This window comes from Artibeus jamaicensis, unplaced genomic scaffold (assembly GCF_021234435.1).
Source record: "Artibeus jamaicensis isolate MK-2021 breed Jamaican fruit bat unplaced genomic scaffold, CSHL_Jam_final contig_793, whole genome shotgun sequence".
Lineage (NCBI taxonomy): Eukaryota > Metazoa > Chordata > Mammalia > Chiroptera > Phyllostomidae > Artibeus > Artibeus jamaicensis.
Window position 1 is genome coordinate 5,204,704 of NW_026521975.1, and position 14,768 is coordinate 5,219,471.

At 46.7% G+C, this 14,768-nt stretch overlaps 2 protein-coding genes across 2 annotated transcripts in view; one reads left to right on the forward strand and one right to left on the reverse strand.

Annotated features, from left to right (window-relative positions):
• Positions 1-1,496, forward strand: part of MTIF3 (mitochondrial translational initiation factor 3) — a 16,658-nt gene extending 15,162 nt beyond the window's left edge. The window contains exon 4 of the mRNA XM_037166868.2: positions 220-1,496. Within this exon, the coding sequence (XP_037022763.2) occupies positions 220-438 (219 nt within the window). The 3' untranslated portion in view covers positions 439-1,496. The remainder of the gene's footprint in view (positions 1-219) is intronic.
• GTF3A (general transcription factor IIIA) lies at positions 712-13,659 on the reverse strand. The gene is made up of 10 exons (XM_053672839.1): positions 13,087-13,659; positions 10,786-10,886; positions 8,398-8,466; positions 6,575-6,671; positions 6,129-6,217; positions 5,097-5,170; positions 3,304-3,384; positions 2,505-2,734; positions 1,335-1,394; positions 712-1,089 (listed from the first exon to the last, which is right to left on the reverse strand). Exons 1-10 carry the CDS (start codon positions 13,657-13,659, stop codon positions 925-927), a joined length of 1,539 nt encoding a protein of 512 aa, XP_053528814.1. The 3' UTR covers positions 712-924.
• Positions 13,660-14,768: the final 1,109 nt, after the last annotated feature.

Below are 14,768 nucleotides of genomic sequence, written 5' to 3' on the forward strand. Positions count from 1 at the left end.
CAGGCCTTTAGTTGCCTTCATTTAGTTACTTGAAGTTTGAATAACTGCCTGGTTACTGTACAGCTTTCAGTCAGCTTAACTGGGCATGCAGAATTTGATTTGGCTAAAGGTGTAAATTGCAATTCAAGAATGCTGGGGTTTATGGGTATTAGAGGATTAACACCAGACAGAATCAAGACACTGGTTTTAAATTAACCTTTAGCTGTTTTCCCTTCTTAGCAGGAGATATTTAATCAAATCCTCCAGACTATGCCTGGAATAGCTACCTTCTCATCCAAGCCACAACCCGTTAAAGGAGGAAAAGCTGTCATGTGTGTTCTTCGTCATTTGAGTAAAAAAGAAGAGACTGCATATAGAGAGACTCAGCAGACCCAGGAAGGAGACCCTCTGAACAAAAAAAATGGAACCAACACAGAATCAGGTGTTCTGCATCAGTGATTAAAGAGAAAGGTGCTTTTGAGAGAAAATACAGTCATACCTCAGTACTCATTGGCTTCAGAACTTGTCAGACCCTGTACTTGTCACATTTTGGTGAGAAAAAATGTTTCAGTGCCTGGCGCTTGCTTGGGACTCGTCACACTTGCTAGAACCTGTGTAAGTCACAACGTCACCCTGCTAGAGAAGATGTTTCATCACTCGTCGCTTGCTTGGTACTCGCCGGTTTCAGCACCCGTATTGAGTTCTGGAATGAACTAATGAGGAGTTCCAAAGTAACACTGTGCAGGCATGCCTTGTTTTATTGTGCTTTATTGTTTTACAGATGTTGCCTTTTTTACAAATTGAAGGCAAGACCCTTCACCAGCAGAAACATCTCAACTCACTTTTTCCCACTACGAGCTGTGCTGCGGTGGCTAGGATCCCACGCATGCACTGTCTGAGCTCTGCCTGTAAGCGAGCTGCTGGTCGGTGGGGACACCTGGGCGTTCAGCTGAGGGCGAGCACGGCGACCGTGGAGAGCACCTCGTCCCCCGCGCGGCTCAGCAGCTGTCCGGGCTGCGGCAAAGACAGGCTATGCTCCCGTCTCCCCTTAGGAGGGATGTAGCCACTGAGTCGGGAAGCTAAACTCCGTCTCTCACGAGTCTGCTTTACCTTTGGAAATAAGGAAAACACTTAGAATTCAGGATCAAAATTACCTGAGCTTATTTTACAGCAGTCACACACCCTGATAGGCACACAACACCCCATACAAGAAAGTGAAACCCACCCAGTTGCTCTCAGTGGCAATGCAAGCTCACACAGTAATAAAGAGTCAAAACTATTGTAAGTAGATTGCCCCTGGCTTCAGTCTGCAATTTATGTTTTAAAAGCAGCTCGCCTGTATTGTCTCGACTTACTTTAAGCTTCATTTTCCTCTTGTCAGGATCATGAACAACAGCATGCCTAGTGAGGCTTTGCTGAAATGAAAGGAAAAGTTCTGTTTTTAAAACACTGCCATTTGATGTCTATTAGCATGAAAATTCCATGCGTTATTTAAATAAACAGCCTTCTTTCTGCGATGTTCTGTTGAGTGTGACCTCTGTAAAGATTCCCACAGAGGATTCTTCCTAAATCCTGGACACTGCCTCTTCCAGTGACCCAGGTCAGGAATTTATCCAGTCTGTGTTGGTTCCCTGTGGCTTGTTAGTTCTCTCATAAAAGTCAAGAAAACTAGTTCTGAATGAATCATTCCAAGCTGAAGGAGGTTCTCTTAACCAAAACTGTCAACAGCATCCCAAAACCAATGGAGTATCTGCCCAAAGTCTTGCTGTCCGTGCTGAGAATGCTGACCAGCAGCAGCTCCCAGCTGTTTTCTAATGGTTCGGACCTATGCTGAGCTTCATTTCTCTCTTCAGTCTTCATTATAATTCATGGTTTAAGTGTCTGTAAGAGTACCAACCATGGGCGAGTCTCCCCAACTGCACAGCCCCCTCCAATTTGTATCATGTTCCTAACTATTTGAATCACACAGAGATGCAAACTAGATGGACCCCCAAAGTCCTACAGGCCCTCATGTCTTGCTGCCCACTTCCCTTCTCAATCCCTACATGACTGTGGCCTAAAAGGATGGCCCCTGGACGACAGCAGCCTGAAAGGACACCCAAAATACCGGCATACTCATGAATAAGCACTTGGTTCCATATGGAACTGGTTCTCAAATACAGCCCATGTGAGAATCACCCAGAGGGTTTGTTAAAACATGTCACTGTGCCCCCAAACGCCCGAGTTTCTGGTTCAGCAGTCCTAGGGTAGGGCACGTGCGTGGCTGTGCATCTCTAGCAAGTTTCCAGGTGATAGTGGAGCTCCTCAGCTAGGGCTGCACTCAGAACCACGTGGCGCACGCAGATCTGGCTGTGCGGCAGACTTCCGCTCAGGACCACTCCACCTGGAGTGAGAGTGCAAGGCCTTAGGCCCCGCTCACCCAGCCTGCCAGCCTGGGGACACACCATCCTGGATCCCAGGTCTCTGCGGAACCCAGCTGGAAGTGACACATCGACAGGACTGCCCCTGGGAGGGTGAGCACTTACTTTCATCGCGAACGTTTTGCCACAGCCAGCATGTTCACACGCAAACGGACGCTGCTCCTCGTGAAAAGACAGAATGTGGCTCTGCAGGTTGAACACAGTTGTGTAGGTTCTACCACAGCCTTCCCTGGGACATCGACACACACTCCTCTCTGCATTATGTGTTTTCATATGTTGCTTCAGATAATCTTTGCGTTTAAAAGTTTTCTGGCATACTTCACACACCACCTCCTCTGATAAAATACACAAAAAAGTGTAACCAATTACTCCAAGTATTGCCAAATAGAAAACATTACTGTATTCAGTGTGTAAGTAACACATTCAATACATTGAACCTTGCAGTTGTACATAAATCAGAAATTTCAGAGGAAATTAACTCCGGTTTTTATTACTTGAACATTTGTCTCAGTTCTCCCAAGTGCTTCTATTACATGGAGTCACCCTTGCCAAGGAGCAGGGGTTCTCAGCATGGTGGCTGCGGGCACAGGGAGGACACTAAATAGGCCAGTTCCTGCCTGTGTCTGGCACACAGGGCACTCTTTCCCAGAATGCCCCGCAGAATCCCAGGGTCCCCCAGATTCTTTACTTGCCAGAGCCTTTAAAAATGCTGAGTATGCACAATGGCTCAAAGAGACCTGGCGTAGCTCTTCCCAAACCTGGGACCTTCCCTTTTGTCAAACAGCTGAAGTACCCAGCACCTCACAAAATATCTATTATTTTTTTTAAATTATATTTCTTTAAAAGCACTACATCAGTTCTATAGGGGCAAATGGTTATGCTGAGCTATTCATGTCTGCCTTACCTTTATGGGTTGTTCTCACATGTTTCAGAAGCTCTGTCCAGGTCTTTGCCACAAAGTAGCATCCTTTTTGACATTTATAACCTAGTTAAAAAACACAGGTGTGTGCCTTTTGTGAATATCCAGTGTAAACACCGGTCACAATTAGAAAGGAAATGGACATGCCCGTGTAATTTTCCTCCTACCTCCCACTGTACTGTACGCTGCTAGTCTCCAGGGGGGACAGTAAAACCAAACAGCTGCACGTCAAGGTACCTCAGGCAGGACTTGACCTCGGCAGACTTCACAAGAGGCTTCCTTTCCCTTCCTGCTATTCTCGGTAAGCTGACCACATGGCACATGGACATCCAGCTGCTTTAAGCCCCCACCTCCATGGCTCAGGCCTCCCACCCCTGCTTTACGCTTGCCCCTTTTTTCCTCAGCAAAAAGGGTTAGTCGGTCCTTTGTCTTTAGCAAACCATCAACACTAGACCTTAGCAGGTATGTGTCCACCCACTGGTTCCTCCAGCCTTACCATCTTGTAAGTTTTGTATGGCAAAAAATGAAGCAGGGTACAGCTAAGGAAGAAAAAATAAACTAAATAATCCAGAGAAAAACACTATGAACAAAAATTAACATTGCATAAAGCGCTAGAATTGGATGATTCTATCACTGTAACAGCCGGCCTGAGTTCCACCCAACGAAACACCAGACAGAAACAAAAGGAAGGCTGCCAATCACTCACAGCTACTGCTCTGTCCTAAATAACAAGAAAATACCCCACAAATTCTAGGACTTAGGAAATTGGGATACAATTATCAAAAATCCTATATGGAAACACAGAAGAGTCCAGTAGTTAGTTTAATCGAGTCTTTTTGAGAAAACGTACAACGTGACTGCTCCCAGAACTCCAAACTATTATATTAACGAAGCCCTTGGGATGCCCCCAGGAGAAGAGCAGCACATGGAGTAAGTGCAAGGGGCTGAAAACTTGGGCTGGTCAAAAACTTCATTTGGTTTTCTTCCCATAAAAAAACCACATTTTTCATTTTCACCAATAACTTTCTTGATTTGGATATTCTGAGTATGTCAGCTACCTCCTGCCATTGGCTTCTAGTGGGTAGAGGCCGGGGGTGCTGCTAAACATCTCCCAAAGTGCAAGACAGCCCCAGAGCGGAGAATTATTTGGCCAAAATGTCAACAGTACCAAGAAACTTCACAAACCACTTCTGACATGTTCGATCAGTCACAGCACCTTCTCCATATACTCACACATCTTTTTTTGAGTGTTTATCACCTTTCTTGAAATGATAAAGCGTAATATGCCAAAAAGTTGCATATTTTCTTCCATCTTCAATATTACAATGGATGCCCAAAAATTCACCAATTTCGGTCATTGTGTTTAAATGCAAGCTGGTGTGACAGCTATCCCAATGCAGTGTAACCAAACTGTTTTAAACGAAGTTAGAGACAAGTAAGCACCACCAGAGCCATCACACAGACAAAGCTAACGGACTTTCTGGCCTGCCCAGCTCCGTGCAGAAGGAGCGCCCTGACGGAGCACTGCCACAAGCACACAGCGCGGCCCGGCACTGGCTCTGAACACAGGGTCAGCGGGGTGGAAGGGCAGACACAACACAGGGCCAGCAGCTCTTTGGTCCAGGGTGTAAAACCTGAACAAGCAGACTGGTGCCCCCGCCTCGTTCTGAGTTCTCCGTACGACCACGGAAGAGCAGAAAGCACCCAGTTTTCAAAGACTCAAAAACATACACCCTGTGACTGGTGTGTTACCAGAGTGAACGCTGCCAAGTACGTACCCTCGTGGACCTTCCCGTGGCGTTTCAGCCTGCTGGGCGAAGCAAAGTGTTTTCCACAGCCTTCGTGGGTGCACCTGGGTTAACAGGACACGAAGTGTCAGCCAGGCCGCTTTCCAGAGAACTCCACTCAGGGTAAAGCGTACTCTGTCCTACTCTCCTGCCGGTCTCCCCTGCCCACAACTAAACCAGTCATATAAAAATGATTTAAAACTGAGACCGTACCCTAGATAAAATTCAAGTTACCTGACCAAACTGGGGGCAAAACGAACTCAGAAAAAAAGGTCACATGACATTTTTTTTTGCTTATGGGATCAAATTAAACACTGTTTTATCTTCATTCTTCTGAAAATATACTGTTTTCATGGCTATGAGAAAGGTGTTATGGTCAACACCTAAACCATCCCCAATCGCCTGTGTCCAGTTTTCCTATCCATGCTGCCCGAGTGGCGTGACAAGAAAACACAGCAGCCGCTTCCCCCGCCTCCCGCGAGCGATCGGATGCGCAGGCCCTGTCATGGCAGCAGCTCCCAGGAGAGGGCGCCGCCGTGAGTGGACAGAAGGTGCCCAGAACCCGTGCTCTTCAAGGGTGGCCATCGAGCAGGTGGTCAGGAGCCCTCGGAGCCCTCTGCACGTCTAACAGCCCCGTCCCTCCTTCCTGGTCCTCACAACCCCTCCCTGATGCAGGCCACCCACACCGCTTTTGTCTTACAGGACAAGAATAATGACTGTCTTCCTGGTGACATGGCATGTCATTCAACGGGCTCTATCTGAATAGTTAAGTCATTTACTAGTCCTCCCTTAAAGCTTAACTACAATTGTACTAATCTCACAAATTATTCTGAAGCGTATCAGAGAAACAAAAGCAAAACTGAACTTCTGGAAGAGGCCAATATGTAAATGGGCATACACTATACACGTTAACAGAAAAATGCTGATTAATAAACTGTTTCGAAACACGTGCACCCCCTGTGCACTTCAGTCTATTCCCGTCCGACGCCCGCCGGGCGGATCGGAACCCCCCCGAGCACTTACGTGAACAGCGGCTCGTCGCTGTGCTGGCACTGGTGGGCCTTCAGCTGCTGGTGTTTCCTGAAGGTCTTCTTACAGCCTTCAAAAGGGCACTGTTCAGCAAAGGTGTGTCAGTCACGGGAAATCAGACACCAGTTCATAACAATCCTCTCCAGGTAAAAATAGCGTGCGGATTACAGACTTGCTACTTTCACCCATTTAGCTACCGTAAAATTCTTTGTCAAGAAACTTTAAAGAGAACATTTTTGAAAGAGCAAAATGTTTCATGTGGTAATCTACCAATCATATACTTTAGTTGGCACAATAATGTTTGCTTTCAAAATAAAACAATTATTATGATAGTGTGAGGCTGAATTCAGATATTTGACACATAAAATTTAAATACTGAAAATTCTAGAGACACATAAAAATTTAAGAGAATTTAAGGACAGAAAATCATTCCCACTTACTACATATTGTTTTTGCTGATTTTCATGTATGCGTTCATAATGTTTCTTCAAGTTTGATTTTGTGTTGAATTTTTGGTCACAGCCACTCGCTGTACAACTGTAGAAATCATTAACCCAAATATTAACAAACCAAGGGAAGAAAAATGTTAAGACTTTATAAAAGCTAATTATTCCAAAGTATAGTATAAAATAGTCTTTAACAAATTCCAAAGGGTAAGTAAGCCACACCAAGTAGGCCTCTCTGCTTTGATGTGATTAGCATGTAACGAGATGCAATTCATGTCTGGCTTCTGCAATCAAGACATCCTTTGCACACCAGGCAGAGGGGAGGTGAAAAAACACTAGCTCCAAAAATCCAGACCCTGTTTAGGCTTAACTCCATGTTTAAGTTAAATTGTTCTCAGTTTAGAATCTGATAACTATAGTTTTGCTTGAAACATCACTATAAACTGCCTTTCCAAAAAACTTCAAAAAAAAAAAAAAACCACCCCAAACTGGTTTTACAGAACCATAAACCATTCTGCTCTTTGGCATATCATCAAGCCGGTCAACTTTTCTTAACAAGCATTTCTATATCAGGGCCTTGAATTACCTAAATTCTTCAGGAAACTGTGTTCTGAACATGTGTGCTCTGTCTGTGGTGAGTTTTTATCAGCCTGATGGGTGAGGCGGGACTTCCTTTCCAAGCCCCCACCTTAGCTGCCATTCCCTGGTGACCACTGAGTAGTACCCCCAGGGGGCACTGTGCCGCCCGCAGGGCCGAGTGGTGGGAGGCAGAGACTGACTGCACACTGACCGTGGGAGCTGTGCCCAGAAGCCCACTGGAGACACACAGGAGGGGAACTCTGGGGGGCACTGTGGCAGAAATCCCTAGAAATTCCAAAAGGTTCTTTAAAAATCTTTTGTAAGATGTATTTATTGATTCCAGAGAAAGTGGGTGAGAGGCACAGAGGAAGGAAGAGAGAAACATCGATGTGACAGATCAGCTGCCTCCCACACGCACCCCATTTGGGGACTGAACCTGCAACCTCAGCATGTGCCCTGACCGGGAATCACACTGGCGATCTTCTGATCTTCAGGACTACGCTGCAAACGAATGAGCCCCACTGGCCAGACCAACAGGTGTTCTTGACCTGCTGCGTTTCCGCTGGGTACACGGCCAACATAAAGAGAGCTTTTTCCAGCCTCCCTTGCAATTACAAACACAAATGGCGAAGTTCTGGTCCATACAACTTATGTCCCACAAAGTATCTGAGAAGGGGGCACACCTCTTTTGCACATTCTTCCATCCTGGTGGCTGCACTGCTTATGTGACAGCTTAGAGTTCCAAGGTCCCAGGATGAGGATGGCAAAGATAAGCTGAAAGGAGCCCAGATCCTGAGTATGGAGTGGCCCTTGACTGTTTGATTATGCATTTCAGTTTTGCAAGAGAAAGGGGCAGAGTACTGAGGACAGCAGATGTCTGTTTCACTCTATAGGGCTGGGTTTTCTGTCCCTCTTGACTCTAATCCAGACACAAGCGTCTAACCTGACACAGGTGTGCAGCAGGACAGAGCCAACAAAAGTCCTGACAGCAGCCAAATAGCAGGCATGGGGGCATTGAAGACCCTGGCAGACTTAGCAGGGATGAGCAGGGAGAGACTGCAGGTCAGTTAAACATAACCATACCACAATTTCACATCTGAAATTCAAGCAAATGGGTCAAGATAAACAAACAAAAGGCCGAATCACAAGGGTCATTTATATAACATGCTAAGAACCTGGACTTCATTATGTTAAGCAATGCTTAAAAAACACTGCGCTGTTTTAAGTAGGACACCAACCTGGAGAATAATGTGGGAGAGGGCCAGTGCAGAGACAAAGAAAACAGCCATTCCAATGAAGAGTCAGGCCTGAAAAAAGACAGTGGCAGCTGGACCAGGACAGACAGACCTGAGGGATCAGGACCAGATGACCTGTGTACTAGGGAGGAAAGTAGACCAAGGCGTCCAGGGGAATTGCCTTGTCTTTGCTGTGGGTCACCAGACAGACAGTGATGCCGCCTGCCTGACAGGAACAAGGAGGGAAAAGACCAAAGAGAAGGCAAGCTCAGACTGGACTTCAGTGAATTTAAGAAGCCACAGAGACGGCTGGGTAATGCTGACCAGCCAGCAGCTGGCTATGAGGATCTGGAGCAAAAGAGAGAGGGGTCTGGGCTAGAGACACACCTGGAAGACATCACCTTGTTCCAGTGGAAATGAACTTTTCTCATTCATCCTGTGCATCTGTACCCAGACCCATTTTCTCTGTTGTTATTTTTAAATAGTGTACAGTAACTTATTTCAGAAACCAAAAAGCATAAAAAGGGACTCGAATGCATGTTTCCTTCCGCCCCTGTCCCTACCCACCCAGGGCTTCCACCACTCCCAAGACAGGTGATGAAGTTTTTAGTTTTATGTGACTTTTAGGGCTTCTTCTATATACACAAGCAAATATGAATATATGTTCTTCCTCTGTACCCCCTCCCGTTATATACACAAAAACTAGCCCTTTATACACACTTCTGAACATTGGTTTTTTCACTTAATGTGCCTTAGAGCTTTTCTTCATTTCACAGAGATCACCTGCATTCATTTCTAAGGCTGTACAGGATTCCACTATGACGACACATTTTAATCCTCCTGATGGGCACATGGGTTGATCCCAATGCTTTGTTACTAGTAATCGTAACACAATCCTTTTGGTATAGGAATAACTGTATATGTAGAATAAATTTCCCAAAGTGAAACTTCTAGGTCGAAGAATTTATTCCTGCCCCATTTCCCACTTTGTAACTACTCTGGTTACACTTTGCTGGTGTAGCTGAATTATATTTTGAAATAAATTAAGCTTCACTTAGGGTCACGGACCTTGAGGACACACTGCATGCTTGAACAGGGAGTGAGACAGACATCTGCCGTCCTCAGTACTCTGCCCCTTTCCCTCTGGCTGGTATGCTGGTCAGAGGGAGAGGACATGGCCTTCCACAGGGAACACGACCATGAAGACTGTCCTGTGTCAACAGCTCACCTTCTTCAGACTCTGGGAACCTTAGAGAAACAGGGGACCCTTCACATCCATTAGCTTAAAACTAACAGAAATCAACTCAAGCCACCAGAAAACCCTACTACTGCTCACAGAACTGTCTCACAGACAAACATAGGATCTTAAATCCTAACATCTGCAAAACCTGCCACATAGCTATTTCCTCATACGACCTCCTGCCCAAAGCTCTGGACATCTACTAGATTTTTTTTCCCCCCAAGGAAAACTCAGTGTTCTCCTGGAACATTCTGTTTAGTGGTGCTAAGTGTGGATGCCTGACCAGCAGCATCGACATCTCCCAGGAGCCGGTAGAAGTGCAAATTCTCAGGCCCCGCCCATGACATAGCGAACGAGCCGCTCTGGGAGTGGGGCCCAGCAAGCTGTGTAACAAGTCTCCAGGTGATTCTGATGCATCCTCAATCCGAGGTCCACTGTGTTTTAAAGTAGTGGATTTAAAAGAAAAGCTGTATCTCCACCCTTTCAGATAAATAAACAGTAACTCCGAGAACAATATTAAAATTGGTATGGTAGAGGTGCAGGGGTTTAATCCAAAGACATACAAGATAAACTTAAAAGTTCAACTTCTGCCCCGGCCAGTAGGCTCAGTTGGTTGGAGTGCTGTCCCGTACACTGAAAGGTCATGGGTTCCATTGCCACTTACGGCACATACCCAGGTTTCAGGTTCAATCCTGGTGAGGGTCCCTAGGAGAAGGCAACCGTCAATCATTATTTCTATCTCTCTACCTTCCTTTTTTCTAAAAGCAATGAAAAAATGCCCTCAGGTGAGGATTAAAAACACACACACAAAACAAACTCGACTTTCTTTCTGCTTTTATCTCTTATCCCAGCAGCTTATCAGTTCAGAAAGACCCTGACAATGGGAAGCCAAGAACCTGCCAAAGAATCATTTTCACCTGGTCTAAACTGTGTTTGTTTCCAGGCTGATTTTCCATTTACTGTATACTTCAAAAGGAGATGAGAGGATGAAAATGGGAAAGAACTTCAGAGTAACTTATTACTTAAGTAGTAGGAGATGCAAATGAAGCTTCCTATTCTCTTGGTCTTCAGATAAGAATCAATCAGTTTTCTTATCAGGTCAGTGTTCCACACAACCATTTCAGAGGCTGAATCCCAGTTCTCTAACTTACGCAAAGGGCTTTTCTCCAGTGTGAAGCAGGGCATGCCGGCTCAGGTGGTAGTCTCTGACAAAGGCTTTGCCACACCCCTCGTGGTCACAAACGAACGGTCTCTAGCAGGAAGGAAAGAAAAAAAAACGTCAATTCTGCCCACATTAGTAACTTTGGTATTATTTAAAGGCCTCAAATGTCTAGCAGGCAAGGCCATGGGCTCTGTCTCCAGAGATGGTTTCCACTAAGTGTTGAGCGCCGGCTACACTGAGGCCAGACAAGGTAGTCCTACGTGAAGTTACACATCAATGCCACAACTTCTCAACAAAGTCACTGCAGCAGACTTTGCTGTATGAATAGCATATGCAGTAAGTGGTCAGCGTTCACAGTTGGTTAATCTGCTCCTAACCTGACACCTGGCTTCAAGTGTAACCCCCATCTTAAACATCACTTGCCTATTCACATGGTCTATGTACAGATCTCTACCACAGCATGTGTGTGTCCACCCAAAGCCTACGGAAGAATGTGCAGGTTCAGCCGCATCCTGAACAAGCTAAGTGTCTGTGCTGAGAGAATGGCTGGCACAGCTACAGCAAAACGTGTCACACCTGAAAAAGTTCACAGGTGCCAGGGCAAAGCAAAGCTCATAGCCCTAACAGCATCCAACCTTTGGGACCTAGTGGTTGAGAGGAGGGGACTCCATCCTGAATCTAGAGGAAAAGACAAAACACATCCTCCAAATAACCAGTTTTATGTACTTAATATGAAAAGTGAACCATGACAGTCTAGTAGGGAGATAACAAGCCTCAAATGACAGTACTGGTAGCAAAGCAAATGGAGAGGAAGACAGATGAGCTGTACTACTAGGGGCAGATCCACAGACTCTGCACAGCTCCTGTCGAGGAGTAGGCGCAATCAACATTTGTCAAATTAATGTGAGGATTGGGAAAACAAAGGTGCCTTCATGTTTTCTAGCCCGTATGAAGGAAGCTGGTAGTGCCAACAGCCTAAACACAACATGCATGTCTAAAATTAAAGGTAAGCACTAATTTGGACATACTGGTTACAGGGCTCAGAATTTGGGGGGTAGGGGGTAAAAGGAAAGACAGGAGGCAAAAGGTCCTGGATGTTATGAGTGAACCCAGTCACCGGGCAGGCTTGCCAAGAGAACAGGGAAAAAGTAGAGGGCAGAAGATAAATCAGTGAAAGGGGCCAATGAGGAAGAGGAAAAGAGCTGGAGAAGGTCCTGAAAAGGAAATGGTCAGCCTTTAGATGCTGGAGAGGTGAAGGAGAATGGGTGTCACTAAGGCCACATGGAGGAGTGACCTCTGAGTTAGGTGTTAGTGGCAAAGGCACCAACTAAGGCAGGTGTCTAAGTTAATTACAGGTTTTTCTCTGAAGCAGTGTGAAGCCAGTCTCCTCCCAAAAGTAGGAAATTGGGCAGATTCCTTGGCCTCCACGAGCCTCTCTTCCCTCAGCTGTCTTCTCTCAAAGTAAAACCCACACACCAAACCCATTTGTACCCTGGCCTACAAATGACCCCACCAGACCTGCTTCTCAGAGCTTCTTTTGTATGGGTCCCACCCAATAACACTGGCTTGCCCCCCCCCCCCCAGCCCCCAAAGGCCCACAGGCTCTCTCTGCAGTTCCCTCTGCCCAGATTTCCCCTCAAATGGCTGCATGGCTGGATCCTTTCCTTCTCATTCAGGACACGACAGGCCTTTCCCAAGCACTCTCCAGATTTACTATGTCTCACTCCCACCCATTCCTTTCTCTGTATGTCCTGCTTAAGGCACAAGGTGCTTGCCTTGTGCAAAGGCAACAGAGGCCTTGCCTGTTTTGTTCACTGCTCACTCTCTCCACGAATGGTACTAAGTCTCGAAGGAATGAATGCATGTTGCTTGCAAAACCTCCAGTACTGAAAGTCATCCCACACACAAGCTCTGGGAGAGAGGTGCTTCACGCTGGAGGTACTGGAGTGGAGACTTGCAATTTTGCACCCATTTACAGATTACCTGGAGATAGTGATTGGCCAAGACTCAAGATGAAAGAAAAGAGAAAGGCCGCTCCGTAAACTCCGAACCCGTGGGCAAGGATACCTCGGTCCTAGAGCTGCTCGTTTACCTCCTCAGGTCCGTTCCTAATCTAAGGCATGGTTCACTAAGGTGGTCCACGGTACCAAAGGTGAAGGTGTTTTGTAAAGACCCTGCGCACCCACGTGCTGTTCCCAGGACTCCCGGGGGGAGCACACAGCTCAACCACCACTAGTCCCCGGGGCTTTGTCTCCAGGGCCGTCCGTGGCCACTCCTTCAGGCTCTTTACCTCCCCCGTGTGCTTGCACAGGTGAGCGTCTAACTTCCAGGCCTTGTTGTAACTGGCGCTGCAGTTCGGGAAGGAGCAGATGAACCTCCTGGGATGCACAGGGAGCAGCGGGGCGGGGCTCCTGCCTGCGCTGACGAACGCGTCGACAATCGTCAGGGACGAGACGCCCTCAGCGACTGAGCCCGGCGGCTCCAGGGCTGCCGGGCTGCCGGGCTGCCAGGGCCAGGCACCAGGCCACGTGCCGAGCAGCGTACAAGGAACACCAGCCCTCCGCTCCGATTGACCCAACACCGGACTTCCGTGATTACGCCCATTCCCCCGATCACCCCCGCCACAGGCCGGAACTGGTGCGCCTGCGCACGGGCAGCAGGCCACGCCCCTTCGGCGCCGCAGTGTTCGCGCATGCTCAGAGGCCTTGGGACTGAGACACCGCCGCCCCTCCTCCCCCACTTTCGTGGTAGACGTCCCTCCCTCTCTGGTTGAGGGGCTTTGGCTACCTCCTTCATAGCAAAAAGAGCCTTGGGCCTCAAGGCCCAAGATCCCGCGACACTGATAAAACGTGATGTTTCCCATCCACCACCATCCTATTTAAAGTACTAACCTTGCAAAATTTAAGCTATCCTGTTCTTATCACATTATCAGTTTGTCTTCTTTATTGATTCATTTCCTTGCACGAAATCTACATACTTTGTCCTCAAGCCCCACCCAGAACAGCGCTTCCTAAGCTTAGCTGCAGATGAGCATCACCTGGAGATCTTTTAAAGCTCTTAAGCTCAGAACATACCTTGGACCAATTAAATCACAAATTCTGTGTGTGGGAAACAGGAGTCAGTAGTTTGGAAACTCCCCGGGTGACTCCAATGCCAAGAAAAGTTTGGGAACCACTTCCTTCAGGTTTTGAAGCTCTAGTGTGCTCTGTGGACCAGTAGCATCATTAGAAATCCCAACCTCAGACCTCTGTAAGTCAAAAAGGTCTGCAGGTGATTTGACGGAAATGGAAATTTGAAAACACTGTTTAAGAGTCTTGAATGAATACTGGATGTGTCTTGATTTATGAAGCCACATGTTTAAAGGATGTCCTTGGATGAGAATGACATGATGGATGGTCTGATGTTCTACCGCATTCTGTTTCACGGCCTACATCACCGCAAATCATTAAGCAAGCCCTTGTCTGCATATGATGAATGGGTTCCTGCAGAGAACAAGAGCCTAAGTCCTGACCTGGGTCCTTACATCATATTCATTCCTGAGCCTCAGTCTCCTCGTCTTTATTATTACTTTTTGTAACGAGTCCTTGTCATTTGGAACTGTTCTGTGTATTCCCTCCTTCTACCTTTCTCTCATTGAATGCCAGTGTCCCTTCACAATCATTGGGGACAGTTAGAAGAGGCCCCATACACAGGCATCTCCCCAGGATGTGGTTCCTGACCCTCCAACCCAGGACCATTGGAAACCCCTCTGGGGAAGAAGGAAATCTGGATTCAATGGAAGAATTGTCCAAGACATACCAGCGGTAACAGGGTACAGAAAGTCTAAAGAAAAAGATTCCCAAAAGGAGGATTATCAGTGGTGTCGAATGTTAACAGAATGACCAATGAATAAGGATACCTTGAAAATGAAAGGATGACTGGGGAGATGTTTCTCATAGCTTTTAATTATTCCCAAACAATTAGGTGTTGTCT

Bases quoted from the DNA above. Each gene is read 5' to 3' on its own strand.
- GTF3A (XM_053672839.1), bottom strand. From the start codon at position 13,659: ATGGGAAACATCACGTTTTATCAGTGTCGCGGGATCTTGGGCCTTGAG. The intron at 2,735-3,303 runs GTAAGGCAGACA...GTATTTTATCAG, and splicing joins TGTGAGAACAACCCATAAAG to AGGAGGTGGTGTGTGAAGTA. The intron at 1,395-2,504 runs GTAAGTGCTCAC...CTTTCATTTCAG, and splicing joins GCAAAACGTTCGCGATGAAA to CAAAGCCTCACTAGGCATGC.